An 18421-nucleotide genomic window follows, 5' to 3' on the forward strand; every position below is an offset into this window, starting at 1 on the left:
AGGCCACTGTCCAATAAGAAGCGTCCTTCCAAGAAGCCTTAGCAAGGCGGGAGCTTTGTTTATTCCCCGCCGGCTGATAGGCCGCCGGCAAAGGGGCGGTAGAAAAAAGGGCCAATCCGCGTTCTCGGCTGCGGCGCGAACTCTCTCTTTCGAAACCGTTGGCGGCCGGCGGCGGTTTGTTTGTTTTTTCCGCAGAGAGGATGGCGCGAGTCCGCGCAGCTGAGGTGAGGGGAGGCTGTATCCTAGCAACGCAGGAGAGCGGGAGGGGAACTGCCAATCCTGCGCCGTTTTCTGTATTTTGGGCGGGAAAAAGGGGCTTTGCCCCCACCTCGTTCTCCTGTGACGGACTGAGCGCGGGGCGAATGGGATCCCTTTCTTCTCAGCCTCTCCCCGCCTCCCCGTACCAATCTCGTTTTTTTCCACTCCGTCCGCTTTAAGGGTGCCTCTGAGCACGCGCAGAGTGAATTTACCTCAGCGTTACCCGGCACATTGGAAATTAAGGGGGATAGGGAGGGAAAGGAGATAGAAGGCAAAAATTGTTCAGTGTTAATGCGCCCCTCACAGGCTTGTGGGACCTATATTTATATGTAATAAATAAATAATGTGTGTGTAATATTATTATAAATTATATATATATATATATATATATATATATATATATATATATATAATACACACACACATATATATATATATATAATTTATTTATTACATTTGTCGGTTGCTTTATATTGTCGAAGGCGACCCAGAGTGATTTGCACGTAAACAGATAAACAAAAACCCACGTAAGGAACCTAAAAACCAAGTTGGGGGTGCATTAAAAGCACCCTACCCAATTTATAAGATTGTAACTCTCAAGACCCACAAATTATTGGCGCTTCTGGGAAAGCAGAAACTAAAGGGGTGCCCAAGGCATGACCTCCAGGAGGATGGTGGCCAAAAAAACAAAACAAAAACCCTTTGGTAAAGGGATTTATTTCTGCTTTAACCATTTCTGCGGGAACTGCTATTACTGTATTATTAATTGTTATTATTGCAGCATTTTCTATTGTGCTTTTGTGTAGATTTCTCCAGGGAGGTTTACATGTAAAAGAGCAAACCCACAAAAAACAAAGCGTTTAATATTAAAGTCAGGGTTGGGGTAGTTATAAGAAATGCATGATACAGTATGCAGGTGCTCAGTTTTATATATCATTAGCACAATCCACTCCATGCCTTCTACACAGATTTATGGCTCGTGCAGGAGGAATAATCAGGGGAAATACTCAATCCGTAATAATAATAATAATAATAATAATAATAATAATAATAAAGCATACAAAGGTGGAAAGTGGGAGACCCAAGAGCTTTATTACTTTCAAGGTGAGGGGAAGTGATCTAGCGAAGGTTGGCAGGATAGCTTATTCCATGGTCTTAATCCCATCATCCATTAATTAGCCTTAAGCGTGAAGCTCAACATCCAAAAAACGAAGATCAGGGCCACTGGTCCCATCACCTCCTGGCAAATAGAAGGGGAAGAAATGGAGGCAGTGAGAGATTTTACTTTCTTCAGCTCCATGATCACTGCAGATGGTGACAGCAGTCACGAAATTAAAAGACGCCTGCTTTTTGGCAGAAAAGCCATGACAAACCTAGACAGCATCTTAAAAAGCAGAGACATTGCCAACAAAGGTCCATATAGTTCAAGCTATGGTTTTCCCAGTAGTGATGTATGGAGAGCTGGACCATCAAGAAGGCTGATCACTGAAGAACTGATGCTTTTGAGTTATGGTGCTGGAGGAGACTCTTGAGAGTCCCATGGACTGCAAGAAGATCAAACCTATCCATTCTGAAGGAAATCAGCCCTGAGTGCTCACTGGAAGGACAGATCCTGAAGCTGAGGCTCCAATACTTTGGCGCCACGAAGGGCTGGGATATATCCAGCCTCATATAACAAACATTTTTTGTTGTTGTTTAGTTGTTTAGTCGTGTCTGACTCTTCGTGACCCCCTGGACCAGAGCACGCCAGGCACTTCTGTCTTCCACTTCCTCCCGCAGTTTGGTCAGACTCATGCTGGTAGCTTCGAGAACACTATCCAAACATCTTGTCCTCTGTTGTCCCCTTCTCCTTGTGCCCTCCATCTTTCCCAACATCAGGGTCTTTTCCAGGGAGTCTTCTCTTCTCACAAGGTGGCCAAAGTATTGGAGTCTCAGCTTCAGGATCTGTTCTTCCAGTGAGCACTCAGGGCTGATCTCCTTAAGAATGGATACGTTTGATCTTCTTGCAGTCCATGGGACTCTCAAGAGTCTCCTCCAGCACCATAATCCAAAAGCATCCATTCTTTGGCGATCAGCCTTCTTTATGGTCCAGCCCTCACTTCTATACATCACTACTGGGAAAACCATAGCTTTTACTATACGGACTTTTGTTGGCAAGGTGATGTCTCTGCTTTTTAAGATGCTGTCTAGGTTCATCATTGCTTTTCTCCCAAGAAGCAGGCGTCTTTTAATTTCGTGGCTGCTGTCACCATCTGCGGTGATCATGGAGCCCAAGAAAGTAAAATCTCTCACTGCCTCCATTTCTTCCCCTTCTATTTGCCAGGAGGTGATGGGACCAGTGGCCATGATCTTCATTTTTTTGATGTTGAGCTTCAGACCATATTTTGCGCTCTCCTCTTTCACCCTCATTAAAAGGTTCTTTAATTCCTCCTCACTTTCTGCCATCAAGGTTGTGTCATCTGCATATCTGAGGTTGTTGATATTTCTTCCGGCAATCTTAATTCCAGCTAGGGATTCATCCAGCCCATAATTATTATTATTATTTATTAAATTTCTTAATTGCTTTAGCCCAGAGCAACCCAAAGTGACTTACAACCAAGCAGGCAATAAACCCCACATAGATACATTAAAACCAATATATAGGACAGTCCTCTTTACAGTAGACCCCATGGCCACCCTAAATCTTTGCTCCATCAACCTCTGACGCCTGAAGATCTTCTGCTCCCTGAAACGACTCTACTCATTTCTCCCTGCTGCTCAGGGGGCCTGGACCTGCCTCATCCATCACCCTGTGATGACACTGGGTCCTTATTTTCAGCTTAAATGCTGGAGGGCATGTCACAATCTAAATGTCACAATAAAGGTAGATATGTAGATATGTCAAAAAAACAACACCACCACAATTCTGGTCAAGGCATTTAGAAACACCAACAGCTGGACAGGTCACAATCCTAATTTTAGCGGATGGCAGCCAGTTATCTGTAGCCTTTCATGACACATTTCCTGGCCAGCCAAAATGAACAATAGTCATGAAGCAGCTATACAGGTATCGACAATTTATTAGACGTGCGGGAAGGAGAAGTTGATTTGTACCCCGAGGTGTCGTGTGTGCAGTAAGTGGGCTGATGTTGTAAAATCTTGCAATGCAGGCAAACGAGTTTGACTCATCGGATGAAGAATCCTCGGAGGAAGAACAGGTACCTTTTCAAGTATCCTGGTAGGTCCAAATTTCCTCAGGGGATCCCTTCCTGAATTCCTTTGGAGCAGCTTAGCATTCTGGCCACTAGCCACGTTTCATAGCTTGCTTAATTTTCTTCATATGGGGTGTTAGGGAAGGGGCAGTTGTGTTCATTCTGGGGCAGTCTGTCCACCTTTGGTCCCCTGCACACAGCTCTCGCCTGTGGCTCCTGGAAACTGGCAGCGGCCACACACCAGGAACAGCTTCGACTGGCCAGCTAAACTAGGTGATGGTAGCCAATGGGTCTCAAACCCACAGTGAGTTAGGGACTTCCCCTGCATGCAAAGACAGGCTCTGGCAGATTGAGCGGACGAGACCAGGAGTGGGCTTCTGCAAATGCTGCAGAGGGAAGTGAGGGGCAGGTGGGGTTCATTAATCTGTGAAAGTAGCCCATATAAGATAAGGAAAACACTCATCCTAAACCTCTGCTGCCTTATGGGATATCTTTGGGAGAAGAAAAGGCTAAGGAGTAAACCCTACACAAACCCAGAATGGAGTCCCCAGGAAACCTTGTACGCCTCCTTTCAACAACACCTGCAGCCAAGCTGGTGCTAAACATTTTGCTCTGTTTTCCTTTGAACCACATCAGTGAGTCTGGGTGTGTGACTTGTCGTCTGGGCAGCTCAGGACCTCCATACATACCTGAAGGAGCGTCTCCACCCCCATCGTTCAGCCTGGACACTGAGATCCAGCGCCGAGGGTCTTCTGGCGGTTCCCTCATTGCGAGAAGTGAGGTTACAGGGAACCAGGCAGAGGGCCTTCTCGGTAGTGGCGCCCACCCTGTGGAACGCCCTCCCTTCAGATGAGAAGGAAATAAGCAGCTATCTTATCTTTAAAAGACATCTGAAGGCAGCCCTGTTTAGGGAAGTTTTTAATATTTAATGCTGTACAGTGGTGCCTCGCAAGACGAAAAGAATCCGTTCCGCGATTCTCTTCGTCTAGTGGTTTTTTCGTCTTGCGAAGCAACCCCATTAGCGGCTAAGCGGATTAGCGCTATTAGCGGCTTAGCGGCTATTAAAGGCTTAGCGGCTGAGCTGCTAAAAGGCTATTAGCGGCTTAGCGGCTTAGAAAAAGGGGGGAATGTTGAATGGTTTCTTTAAATGTAAAGGTTCATCATTGTTCCACCCGATGTGTATGTCTTTAAGGGGCCAGAGCAAGGGCCAGAGTAAGATAACGAGACCCAGCTTTACAGCTGTGAAATGTAGCGGGTGCTGCTGAGTTGTATTTGATTAAGGTGTGTCAGCATTTGGGTGTAGTATATAAGGAGCAGCACCTAGCTCTCCCATTACCCTGGGGGATGGGTTGGTGGTTGGGTCTGGTTTGGTTGTTAATGTATTTAGTGTAAAAGGAGTTTTTGTTTTTCTTATTAAAACCTTGTTTAAGTTATTTTTGAGTCCTTTCTTTTTAATGCATGGTCTCCCCAGCAAGCTCTCTGCAGCGTTACCATACTGCAAACAGCCAACATCTTTGGTTATGGGCCCAGCTGCTGAGTGGATGACTGCATATTTTTGGACTCTGAGAAAGGTTTGAAAACTCCTTCTCCTGTTAGCGTAGTTCTGTGGGTCTGGAAGAGTTCCAGAATGGTTGACCGGGTTCCTGAAGCTGAGAAGGCTCTGGTCTTCCCACAGCTAACAGATGAGAACTATAGTTTATGGTCTTTTCGGGTGGAGGCGCTTTTGACCTCTAGAGAAGTATGGACCTATGTAACTGATGACCCTCCTGACCCTGTGACTAATGCTTGGTCGAAAGGAGATGCAAAAGCCAGGGCGATAATTAATTTGGCAGTCAGTGACCAGCAAGTAGTCTATATAAGAAATAAGAAAACTGCCAAAGAAATGTGGGACAGTCTTGCAGCAGTGCATGTTAGAAAAGAGTCAGCATCTGCATTGACGTTTTTCAAGCAGTTGTACCAGACGAAGTTGCAGCCTGGTGGTGATTTGGCAGCACACTTGAGACGTCTGGAGGCAATACGCGGCGAATTAATTCGAAGGGACATGGAGATACCTGATATTCAGTATGTTTTTATCATTCTATGTTCCCTTAATGAGGACTTTGATGGTATAGCTAGCCAGATATCTGCTGTTCCACCAGCACAATTAACTGTGGAAGGGGTAACGGCAAGATTAATGGGCGAGTTGGACAGAAGGGAGGCTTGTGCCATAAGCACTCTTATTTCCAGAAGTAATGAGGAACGCCATATGCAAACCTGTGGTGATACAACTGCATTTAAAGCTGCAAAGCATTGTTGGTTCTGCAATAAACAAGGACATTTTGCAAAGGACTGCAGATCCAAAAGAAAGCAAAGTACTCCCAAGCCTGTTTCTGTTCGTCAGTCACGGTCGTCAGCCCAGCAGCCGACATCGTATAGTAGAGACAGAAACGAGCCACGAGTTTTCCATGCTAGGACAACAGATCGTAAAAGACTTAAACGTGCCAAGTGGAAGTCTTTTGTTGTGGACTCAGGAGCATCTCAGCATATTTGCAACGATCGAAGCTTGTTTATTTCTTTCGAAGAGGAAATTGGTAATGTACATTTAGCCAATTCACAAGTCTTGCAGTCGCTTGGCAGGGGTACTGTTAAACTTGACTCTTTAAACATTACAATAGCGAACTGCATTTACTGCCCGTCAGTGGACAATTTATTGTCAGTAAGGTGCTTTGCTCGTCAAGGCATAACTGTGCGTTTCTTAAAGTCAATGTGTGAGTTTTTTGATGGGAACAAACGTCTATTATATGCCCAGGAATCTGATGGTTTATATAGACTGTATTTTCGTACCTACTCCCAATCGCCTATAAATTGCAGAGCAGCACAGTCAAGCCAGGGGTTGAGGAATGTAAGGCCACATTCCGGGTGTGTCCATGAGGCGCACAGAATTCTAGGACACCTGAATTTTGCTGATGTAATTAAGACAAAGAATATTGTTAATGGCCTCAACTTAAAACCATGTAAATTATTTATGCAATGTCTATCCTGTTGCAAGAATAAGATTAAGGTTGCATGCAAGGGTAGATGCTCAGATAGGAAAGTAACTGAGCCATTTGAGCGTGTACACTGTGATTTAGTTGGGCCACTCCCACCATCATTAGGAGGTTCTAAGTACTGGCTTACTCTGATAGACCAGTATAGTAGATATTGTTGGACTTATGCAATAGCTGAGAAGTCCCAAGCGTTTGAGAAGTACAAAGTTTTTTGCAACTGGGTAAAAACGCACTTTAACAAACCTATTAAGAACCTGTTTTCTGACCGGGGCGGGGAATTTGTTTCTGAGGATTTTGAGAAATTCCTGGAAGCGCAGGGGACTACTCATGAGTTATCTTGCCCCCGAAGTCCCTGGCAAAATGGGCTTGTTGAAGTTGTGCAGCATGACCTACAGGCAGGGGTTAAAACGTATCTGCACGATGCTAATCTGCCCAAAGACTTTTGGGCTGAAGCGCTTAATGCGTTTTGTTATGTTAGAAATCGCAGTTATCATTCTGGTTTAGATGTCACCCCCTATGAGAAGCTGTTTAAAAAACGCCCTAATCTGAAATACCTACGCATTTGGGGTTCAGATGTAATTATGCATTATCCCACTAAACAGAAATTGGGTGAACGTAGTGTCCAGGGAAAATTAATGGGCTACCAGCAGGGGGCGTACAGAATTTACATACCAGCAACTGGCAAATTTCATATTACCAGAAGCATGATACAAACTGTAAATTGGAATGGAGTTGCTGTCTTCCAAGATACTGATGGTATAGATAATACTGAGGAAGAAGAGGAAGAAGCAGCAGCAGCAGCAGGAAATGGTGCTTCTGAATTAATGGAAAAAGACAAAAAGTCTGTTGAATCTGATTTGTTTGATGATTTAAAGTCAAAGGCACCCGAGGGGAGGTTAGATTCTCTCGAGTTTTCTGATCGTGAGCTTAGCCTACAGGCATCTCTTCAATCTGACAATGATTTACAACCTGAAACTAGTGGTTCACTTAGTCCCATTAAGTCTGAGGAGTCTGACTCTCCTTCCGGACTGAGACGTTCAGATAGAAAGAGACAGAAGCCACAACGTTTTGCAGATGAACATTTTAATACTGTGTATGCCAATAAGGCAGTTTTTGAGCCAGAAAGCTACAATGATGTTCAGAAATTACCTAAGCAACAAGCTGCAAATTGGTATAAAGCTATGAACTCTGAGATAGCTTCTTTAAAAGAGCACAACACTTGGTCTCTTGTACCACAAACCCCAGATATGAGACTTATTGATTCAAAATGGGTTTATAGAGTTAAAATGAATGACAAAAATGAAGTTGTAAGGTACAAAGCAAGACTAGTTGCTAGGGGTTTTCAACAAATTCCAGGTGAAGATTATGATTTGTGTTATTCACCAAGCGTAAAATATGAAACAGTTAAGCTTTTGTTAAAAGATGCATCACAACATGGACATTCTGTTTTGAAAGACATGTACAAAGTATGCTTTATGTTTTTGTTCCACAATGATGAACCGCAGGGGAAATGTTGAATGGTTTCTTTAAATGTAAAGGTTCATCATTGTTCCACCCGATGTGTATGTCTTTAAGGGGCCAGAGCAAGGGCCAGAGTAAGATAACGAGACACAGCTTTACAGCTGTGAAATGTAGCAGGTGCTGCTGAGTTGTATTTGATTAAGGTGTGTCAGCATTTGGGTGTAGTATATAAGGAGCAGCACCTAGCTCTCCCATTACCCTGGGGGATGGGTTGGTGGTTGGGTCTGGTTTGGTTGTTAATGTATTTAGTGTAAAAGGAGTTTTTGTTTTTCTTATTAAAACCTTGTTTAAGTTATTTTTGAGTCCTTTCTTTTTAATGCATGGTCTCCCCAGCAAGCTCTCTGCAGCGTTACCATACTGCAAACAGCCAACAGGGAAGCGGGGGGGAAATGGCAAGACTCGCAAGAGTAAGCAAGCCCATACGGAAATTCGTCTTGCGAAGCACCTCCAAAACGGAAAACCCTTTTGTTTAGCGGGTTTTCTGTCTTGCGAGGCATTCGTCTTGCGGGGCACCACTGTATTCTTTTTAACACTCGATTGGGAGCCACCCAGAGTAGCTGAGGAAACTCAGCCAGATGGGCGGGGTATAAATAATAAATTATTATTATTATATTAAATTATTATTATTATACACATTGCCCAGGCCTGCACCTCTGAGAGGACGCTTCAGTGCTGCTAATTAATTCACCCCGAGCCACACACCATTGTCTCTTGAGACAGACAGATGCCAACAACAACCAAGTTTGTACTATTTGAAACTTCTGAGCTGTCTTCAATGGCAGTTCCACAATAACACATTGCAGTAATACAATCAGAACATTGTATGAGCGTAGATGGACTGCAACTTGACTATTTTTGTCCAAAAGTAGCCACAGGTGTTGAACTGGTCATAGCTGATAAAAGGCATTCTGTGCTACAGAGGTCACTTCTGCTTTTCTGATAGCGCTGAATCTAGATGAAACCCCTACACTCTGAACCTTCCTTGTCAAGGGGCAGGGATAACCTACCTTGTGATGGGTATAATATGGGCAGCTTTCAGCACATTCTGCCAAACAAGTTGCTAAGTCATAGCACAGGCGTCAGCAAACTTTTTCAGCAGGGGGGCCAGAAAGCACGCGAGGAAGCGGCGAGGAGAAGGGGCGCGGAGAAGGAAAGAAGGAAGGGCAGACTGAGGGAGAGGGAGGAGGAGCAGAAGGAAAATGCAGCCGGTGTCACACGCCCCCTTCACAGCGCCGCCCTGCTGAGGCAGGCGAGCCAACTCCCACCGTCGACGGCACCTGGCATGGGACAAGATTGCTCCGTCCCTGAGGAGAAAAGCGCCGACGTGTGACAGAGAGGGAGGGAGAAAGAATGCGCGAACTGGTGAGCCATGTGCTGGCGATCCACGTGGCAATTCCCGGACCGTCCGCGGGCTGGATATGGAAGGCAATTGGGCCTGATCCGGCCCGCGGGCCTTAGTTTGCCGACCCATGTCGTAGCAGCTTTACCATTTTGCATTGAATGCAGGTACCCTGTGTTTATAACCATGCAAACATTTCTCCTTTGGGCTGCAGAGATTATTTATAACAGAAAAGAAAATCAAGAAAACTGAAGTAGTACGTCATCAATTGGTTTACTGGAAATCGCTTATGCCCTTGGATCTTAAGAGGAGCTTCCCTTCTTTTAAGCTATTCAGTAGCATAGGCAGTACCCCAGAGGTTACCCACAGTTCACCTGGGTGGCTGCACAAGGTTCTCCCACTTCCAAAATTATTTCACACTAACTGATCAGCCACAACCTTGTAATTTCCAGATTGTGTTAAACATATCTTCTTATATACCCCTATGTTTTGCAACTTGAATGTCCCTCCACAGGTCAGGATCATAAATCCTTTCATCTGAAGAATCTCTGAGGGCCTTTCCAGACTAGTCTTTTTATATTGTGGGTGTGTTCTGCAACATGTACTTTGCACAATAATAAAGCATGGGGTGTGTGTGTTATTAGTTTGTTCTGTGGTGCTTCCTCAGTTTGTTGCTGGCATTCATCTTTCTCGGGAGACAATGGAGGAGTGCGCCTTTGAGGGTGAAGTCAAATGGTTGGAGAGTTACAGCACTTGCTGTGGCTGTAGAGACTGATGCGGGAGAGACATGTTTTGTTGCAGCTGGGGCAGAGAAAGGCATCCGATTGCACTGCTGCAGATGCACCATGGCGTTTTTTCTCACAGCATTACTCCCTGCAGTCATTCCTCCTCTTGTCAGCCTGGCTTCCCCAATCCTTCCACATTATTGCACAACAATACCGCGACAAAGATCAGCTAAAACTTCTGGGATATAAAACGTTACAGGTTTTCAGCAGGCTGGAAATGAAGCAGTGTGACCGTCCCCACTACTGTTGCAGGCTCAGACAGTGTTGAAAATGGGGTCACATGTAACCACCCCGATAGCATCATGAGCACAAACTATGCATGTGCAATGAAAAGGACATCTAGGGAACTTGTGAGCTAGATTTTAAACTCTTCTCCTGCTGACGATGTAGCAGACCTGTAGTTGTAAAGAGAGCTTGCTGATTGCAAATTTAAATGCCATTGTAAAGGTTTTTAACTTTCTTTCTTTCTGTAGGTTAGCCCTATCACCAACCTATTCCCAATTTCTTGGAATTTGCTCACTACCAGGTATGCAATAACAGCTAAAAAACTTATTTAAAAGCTCATTCATTTGATAGGGGGGGGAATCTTAACTTACCCCACCCCACATTAATCTGCCTATGTCACTACATGTGAGGTAAAATGAAACATAACTGAATAAGGTGGTCTGTTGGTGGTAAATAGACATAGATGTCTTGTATTTAACAAATACTTGTTATATTTCTAGCAGTACTTGATATGTTCTTTCATGCATCCACACTGCATCATTTTAGGTTGCCGATTCAAAAGTATTAGAAGAAGCCTTCAGAAAGATATAGGTAATTATATATCAGTGCCCTGGGGATCTTTCAGCCTTCCTTCAATGCCTGATTGCTCCAAGTTTCACATTTCTTATGCCTTGCAACTGGCATAGGATTCTGGGATAAGCATTTTTGGTGTTCTTATTTTTCCTTATTCCCTTCTTTGTGTAACATCTTTCCTGATAAAGGGTTCCAGAAGAGACATTTCCTCTTCCCTCTCACTTGAGAGAATAGCTCTTAAGAAGGCATTTGCCACCTGCAGTTTGTATAACGTTATTGCTTTAAGAATGCTTTAAGATTTTTATTTTAAATGAATTGTTTTTACATTTTAATTTTTAAAAATTACCATTAAAAAAATGATTTAAGCATTTTAAGAATTTAGTGTCTAATTGGGGGACACCTTTTTATTAATCCTTTTTAAAAAAAATTAGTTAATCAATAAATTATTAAATGTTGCTCTCCTTGGAACATTTATTTTCCTTGTATCCTGAGCCGAGCACTAATTCCACCCTGCCAGAGTATCAAATTTCAGGGCAGTGCTGCAATTTCAGTTGCTAAAATTAGGTGAGCTTTATTAGGCAAGCAACCGTGGTTTGCCTAATAATCAGGTCATGGAACACACAAATTCCTTGTTGTAAAGACAATTTGAATTGCTTTCTGAGTTAGGATTCGCAAGGCTTTTGTGGTTTCATGTAGCATTTTAACAAGGCGAACAGCTTCGTTCCTTTGCAGATGAACTGAAGAGCTATGGGGTGCAGGATGTCTTTGTCCTCTGTACCAGAGGAGAGCTTTCAAAGTACCGTGTCCCACACCTCCTAGAGGCATATCAGAGCCAAGGGATTGCTGTGCACCATCACCCTATATCTGATGGAGACACTCCAGACATAGCCAAATGCTGCCTGATTCTAAAGGAACTGAGGAGCTGCCTCGAAGGCGACCGGAAAACCTTAATACAGTGAGTTCCAGTGTGCCAGGTCTTTTGTCCTCTCTCCACAAGTAAAGATGGTCACAACCTGCATACATCCACCTTAGTTTCCTGCTAACACCACAGTTCAGAAATTTGCCTCCCAGCTTCTGCCACCCCCTTGAATGTTGCCACCATTCCTGTGTAGGTGGGACAAAATAAAATGCAGATGTGCCGCATCCTAGAGAATCTTCCTAAATCAAGAAAATCCTACAACTGAATGCTTTAGGCCATAGGTAGGCAAACTAAGGCCCAGGGGCTGGATCCGGCCCAATCGCCTTCTAAATCCGGCCCACAGACAGTCCAGGAATCAGTGTGTTTTTATATGAGTAGAATGTGTGCTTTCATTTAAAATACATCTCTGGGTTAGTTGTGGGGTATAGGAATTCGTTCATTCCCCCCCCAAAAAAAAAAATATAGTCTGGCCCCCCACAAGGTCTGAGGTACAGTTTGCTAACCCCTGCTTTAGGGAAAAGTGCAAGAAGAATTCTCAAGGATGATTCACACCCTGGCCAGCACCTCTTTGATCTTCTACCCTCAGGCAGGAGATATAGAAGTATAATCAGTCGTACCAACAGGCTAAAGTTTCTATCCGTGGACTGTTAGGCTGCTGAACGGAAAATAATATAGTGCAACTGACTTTCGGGGTTGGTGTGTTGTGCAACAAGCACACAGAGTGCAATGAGATTGAGTGGGGGGAGGGAGGCTCAGTTAATTTCATTGTACACAGGTTGTACATTGACAATAAAGGTATTATTATTATTATTATTATCAGTGAGCTTGTGAAGTCAGGATGAGAAGGAAGATGTGAGCCATTCCCAAGATTTGATTTTAGACTCTTAGTAATTATATTTTATCCTGCCTTTGCTCTAAGAAGCTGCTGCTTCTTCTTTGTCTTCTTTGGCGAAATCCAGCATCGCCTGAGCTCTGCGAGTGCAGCTTTCTCCCGATTGAAGTGCAGAGTGTAAGAAGCTTAAAGGCAGCATTCAAAAGATTTCCAGCACTCTCCCATGTGGCACCCAGATTCGCTTAGCTTAAAAAAATGGTGCCACAGAGAAGCTTCTGTCCTATGCAACAATAAGGGTTCATTATAAGAAAACTGGAGAGCCCTTATACACTGTCATTGTAGGCTAGGACTGGGTTTTTGAAGGGGAGCTCAAGAAACACAGAGCTACCCGGAGCCCTGAACAAGCCTATGTCAGGGCAGCTTTCCCCAACCTGACACGGATGAAAGTCAAATGCCCAAACATCTGAATTGTACCAGGTTTGGGGTGGCTGTGTTAAGGATATTGCCTCTCAATATCAGATTGGAAACCTTTTTCTGGAACGTTGTGACTCTTGATACTATCACAATGTACAGTGGTACCTCGGGTTAAGTACTTAATTCATTCCGGAGGTCCGTTCTTAACCTGAAACTTTTCTTAACCTGAAGCACCACTTTAGCTAATGGGGCCTCCTGCTGCCACCATGCTGCCAGAGCACAATTTCTGTTCTCATCCTGAAGCAAAGTTCTTAACCTGAAGGACTATTTCTGGTTTAGTGGAGTCTGTAACCTGAAGCGTATGTATCCTGAAGCGTATGTAACCCGAGGTACCACTGTACTTGTTCTGTTTTTTGGGGGGGAAATGCCCAATCCTTTTTTTTCCCCTTTCAGCTGTTATGGAGGGCTTGGAAGATCCTGTCTCAGTAAGTAAATACTTTTTCTAAAAGCATTAATTAGTTTAATATTGGCATTTTCCTGCATAAATCCATCTGATCGTGAACCTATGTCCTCTAGTATGTTACACAATTTTCTCCACCAGTAGTCTCAGACTCATCTTTGCAGATGTAAAAGGCTCTTTCACAGCTGAGTTGGAGGAATTCTCCATGCCTTCTACTCCCTAGGTATAAACAACAACTCTGGAAGAAGAGCATCACTGGCAGAGTGCAATTTTTTTCCTGCAAGTTGCGAGAACTGTTAATCTTCTATTTTTATTACTGAGGTGCCCATGAAGAGCCAAGATGGGCAATAAAAAGAGGGAAGTGGAACTTCCTTGCAAGACCTGTGTCATGGTGAACAGTATGAGATTGGAGCTAGAAGTCCTTGCTTTAAAGCTCAAAGATTGTTGTGGCACCTGAAATACTCACAGATGTATTATAGCAGAAGCTTTCATAACCAGTTATTCTCAACTCGCAGGTTATATACCCATTGGTGACAAAGGTCATGAAATGCAGAAGGCATAATATGATATTTCTGTGCTGCCCTGTAGCTCAGCTGTGACTTCCCTGGGGTTCCTTAAGCAAGTCACTCTCTTAGCTTCAGCCTCAACAAGTGTAATGAATGCTTCACAAGAAAATGTGCTCTGAGCATGTACAGCAGGAATGGAGAACTGGCAGCTCTCCAGATGTTGGGACTACAACTCCCTTCATTCCTCACAATTGGCCACATCTGGACAGCCAGATGTTGCTCATCCTTCACATGAAGCATAATCCCTGGCATATATAATCGGAAGTAATCTCCCCTGAGTTCAGTTGGACTTACTCCCAGGTAAATGCATATAGGATTTGCAATCTTAAAACATATTAATGTGAAGTTCCGTGGAACCAGGCAGAGGACGCCTGTCCTGAGGAATGCCCTCCCATCAGATGAAAAGGAGATAAACAACTACATGACTATTAGAAGACATCTGAAGGCAGCCCTGTATAAGGAAGTTTAAAATGTTTGATGTCTCACTGTGTTTTTATATTTTGGATGCTGCCCAGAGTGGCTGGGGCAACCCTGGCAGATGGGCAGGGTACAAATTATAACATCATCATCATCATCATCACTGTTACTATTACTCTTATTATTATTATTATTATTCACTCAGGCTTTCAAGCAGGTTCTGCCTCCTCACTAAATACAACTGGTTTCCTTAAGCAGAAAACCTCTTGGGGTTTTTCTTTTTCTTTTTTTACAGTAGCAGCTTGTCTCCTGCTTCAGATATCTGACACAATAGGCCCACAGCAGGCCATAGACAGCCTGCGAGACTTGAGAGGTTCAGGAGCTATACAAACCATAAAGGTATGAGGGAAGGCCATGATGGGCCGGCTTGGTAGTGGGAGGACAAGTTAAAGGGCAACAGCTGACTAAAGGCGGTGTTTCGTTTGGCACTGAAAATCTTTCCTGGCTTTCTAAGAGTTAAAGAAGGATATCAGTGCTGCTGGTGACAGTATCCATAATTCACCATTTCTGCTCTTGACCACAAGGCCATACCAGAATCCTGCATTGCCCTTACAGAAAACAGGCTTTCTAGACACGAGAAAAGCGAAAGTGTGGCTAAGCCCTGAATATTTACAGAGCATTATTATTATTATTGGGTGGAATTCAACACTGTGCTCTTCCAGTCATTCCATCTGTGCAAGCCTTGCAGCTTCCCAGGTGGAACAACACCCCCCCCTTTCCTATCCTCCCCCATGTGCTGTTCTGTGGGTTGTTCACTGGACCCCCTTGAAGCCAATTTCAAGATGAGGAGAGGGCAGGAAATCCCTGTTGCACAAGTGGAAGTCCTTGCACCAGGCTTCTGTGGATGGTGGTTTAGTGAATCCTAACCAGCTTCTTTCATTGTCCTCTTATCATATAGCTGTCAACTTACAGATTTGAAAATAAGGGACCAGCAGCCTCGAAAATAAGGGATCAGCAGCCAAAATAAGGGATCAACAATTACTTTGATGAGATACATATTTTGTTGCATGCAAATGGCTTTAGATACCTATTAGGTCCATAAATTACCATATAGCATATATACAATACAAAAAAACAGCAACAATTTGTTGTTCACAAAGGACAGCTGGACATAGAAAGGGCCCCATTACCTTCAGTAGCTTATTTAAGGGACATCATCAATAAGGGACAGCAGCGGGACATGGTGCTGGGATAAGGGACTGTCCCGCCAAATAAGGGATCCTTGACAGCTATGCCTCTTATTAAGGGAGCTTGCCATTTAATGGACTGCAAAAAATCAAGGACATGTGAGCAGATTTGGAGGATCCTGGGCCTGGTCTCTCTAAGCAAGTTTAGCTGGGAGGGAGGAGAAATTGAAACAGACTCTAGGAACCTGCACTCCCAACAGACAATACTTTGAAGAACCTGAGAAAGGAAGGGGATCTGCTTGACAGCTAAAAAGTGGATTGGTAGGGAGTCCGGAGTACTTCCTTTGGGCTTTCAGAAATCTATTCCCACAACCACCTTTCACAACTGTCCTCTACTCATTTTAGCATCTGCGATTAGAGAACAGGTGCTGCAGCTTATCCACCCTGCTTTCCCTTGCAGCAATACAACTACCTGCATGATTTCCAAGAGACTCTGGCTGTCCATCTAGCAACAGAAGGTGCAACAGCAAGATCAGTATCACGATAAACAGCAGCAGTGGAACTGAGCTGCTTCTTTACATGACCATGCTGCAATTGCCTTTGCTTGGTGCATGCAGGTGAAAATGCACCTGTCTCCAACGTCTCATTGGAACTTAATTAGTCAAGTTATCCTGGCACTATCTCCCTGGCAAGCTGCCTGATGCAAAATACAACAAATGTAAGCTGTGAGGGTTCTCTGTGAGCAAGAGCAATACTGTAATGTTTTCACAGCATAAATTCACGTTTTAAAGGGTACATTTGTCAATGGATTCCTGAAACGTAACATTCTCAATATGTCGTTGAATTCACAATAAATATTAGTTTCAAACCTTCTGTTCATATTTTTAACTCTCCATCCCACGTCTTGTTTTCTGTGCCTTAGTGGGACATGTTTGTTCTCTGTTCTTGCATCTCCCTGGTTTGTGGGAAGCCCTACAGAAGAAAACAGAATCTGGCATTTTTAAACTTTAGGGTGCGTCGAAAGGTTTCCTGCTATGTCCTAGGACACACCCGCAACAGCTGGCATTCTGGATAATGTCTTTAACATGGGCTGCCTTTCCAAATGAGGTTTGAACAAATATTGCACAAAATACTGCCCCTGCAAGCTTGCACCTTGCTTTCCTGTTCACTTCTCTAGAAACCTATGGGCTGTTCCCGTAACTGCTAGGAAACAGTGTGTATTAAAGTGATTGTGCTCCAAGCTTGCATGATTGCCTAATCTGACTTGCCCCCCAGTGATCTCCTATCCTGAAACAATTTACTACTATGGAGGCTTTTTAAAAACCAGCTGGTACCTGTCAAACCAGAAGTACCTCCTGTTCCATTTGAATTTCCCTGTCTGAAATCATCAAGGGCAATATTGATCTATTTGATGTAGCCAGCCGTATCTAAGGTAAGCTTAGGCAGCAACCCTAGTTGATGTTAGCTTGGATGGGCTGCTTGTTTAGCGCCTTTGGAAGGCTCTGTAGAAGTGGAAGTGCTTTTTTTTGTTTCAGCCTCAGAAATACCTACATATGCAGGTCATACTATATATCCATCTGGTCCATTGCTGTCTGCTCTGACTGGCAGTCGATCTCGAGGGTCTCAAGAGTTCTTTCCCATAAACTGCTACCTGACCTTCAAAAAAAAAACAAAAAAAAAAGCCAACCCAATAAAAAAAAACCCAGGAGATATCAGAGCTGAGGAGCCGTTATCTCTATCCCATGTTTATGGAATAGGTAAAGGTAAAGGGACCCCTGACCATTAGGTCCAGTCATGACCGACTCTGGGGTTGCGACGCTCATTTCGCTTTATTGGCCGAGGGAGCCAGCGTACAGTTTCTGGGTCATGTGGCCAGCATGACTAAGCCGCTTCTGGTGAACCAGAGCAGCGCACGGAAACGCTGTTTCCCTTCCCGCTGGATCAGTACCTATTGATCTACTTGCACTTTGATGTGCTTTCGAACTGCTAGGTTGGCAGGAGCAGGGACTGAGCAACGGGAGCTCACCCCGTCGCGGGGATTCGAACCGCCGACCTTCTGATCGGCAAGCCCTAGGCTCTGTGGTTTAACCCACAGTGCCACCCGCATCCCTTGTTTATGGGATACCTATATTGTTTATGGGATACCTGTATATTATAAAGAGATTCACACCTCTCTGCAGTTTCTCCTACACTCACAGCCTAGTACCTTATACAGTAGTACCTCGGGTTACATACGCTTCAGGTTACAGACTCCGCTAACCCAGAAATAGTACCTCGGGTTAAGAACTTTGCTTCAAGATGGGAACAGAAATCGTGCTCCGGTGGCGCGGCAGCAGCAGGAGGCCCCCTTAGCTAAAGTGGTGCTTCAGGTTAAGAACAGTTTCAGGTTAAGTACGGACCTCCAGAACAAATTAAGTACTTAACCCGAGGTACCATTGTATGTAAAAAAAAAAAGGACCACAAAGCAAGCTTTGGATTAAAGCTGACATATTTTAAGAGAGGCAGAGGCAGTTTGGTGACAGCACCAGTATCTTATACACAAATTTAATGTTCCTCTCCTAGAGGAAGTTGTGGAAAACAAATGCTACCCACACATCATGGGCAAAAACCTCGTTTACTGTCTTAAAAGCACATGTAGTAAAAGGAGCTAATATGGCTACCAGCTGTATAAAGATCATGTAAAATATCAGTCACAACACAGAAAGTAA

The 18421-nt window shown here is 44.0% G+C and overlaps 1 protein-coding gene across 6 annotated transcripts; it reads left to right on the forward strand.

Annotated features, from left to right (window-relative positions):
- The first annotated feature begins 103 nt into the window (after nt 1–103).
- Nucleotides 104–16594, forward strand: CDKN3 (cyclin dependent kinase inhibitor 3). Of its 6 annotated transcripts, none has more exons than XM_053389126.1 (8): nt 104–224; nt 3408–3455; nt 10594–10646; nt 10892–10936; nt 11651–11873; nt 13537–13568; nt 14822–14925; nt 16174–16594. In XM_053389126.1, the coding sequence occupies exons 2-8, from the start codon at nt 3430–3432 to the stop codon at nt 16258–16260; spliced, it is 570 nt and encodes a 189-aa protein (XP_053245101.1). In that variant the 5' UTR covers nt 104–224; nt 3408–3429; the 3' UTR covers nt 16261–16594. The 6 variants fall into 6 exon arrangements, with proteins under 6 accessions (XP_053245101.1, XP_053244847.1, XP_053244666.1 ...); XM_053388872.1 differs by having other exon boundaries at nt 139–224; nt 3408–3475; XM_053388691.1 differs by lacking the exon at nt 104–224 and adding an exon at nt 3136–3304 and having other exon boundaries at nt 3408–3475.
- Nucleotides 16595–18421: the final 1827 nt, after the last annotated feature.

This window comes from Podarcis raffonei, chromosome 1 (assembly GCF_027172205.1).
Source record: "Podarcis raffonei isolate rPodRaf1 chromosome 1, rPodRaf1.pri, whole genome shotgun sequence".
Classification (NCBI taxonomy): domain Eukaryota; kingdom Metazoa; phylum Chordata; class Lepidosauria; order Squamata; family Lacertidae; genus Podarcis; species Podarcis raffonei.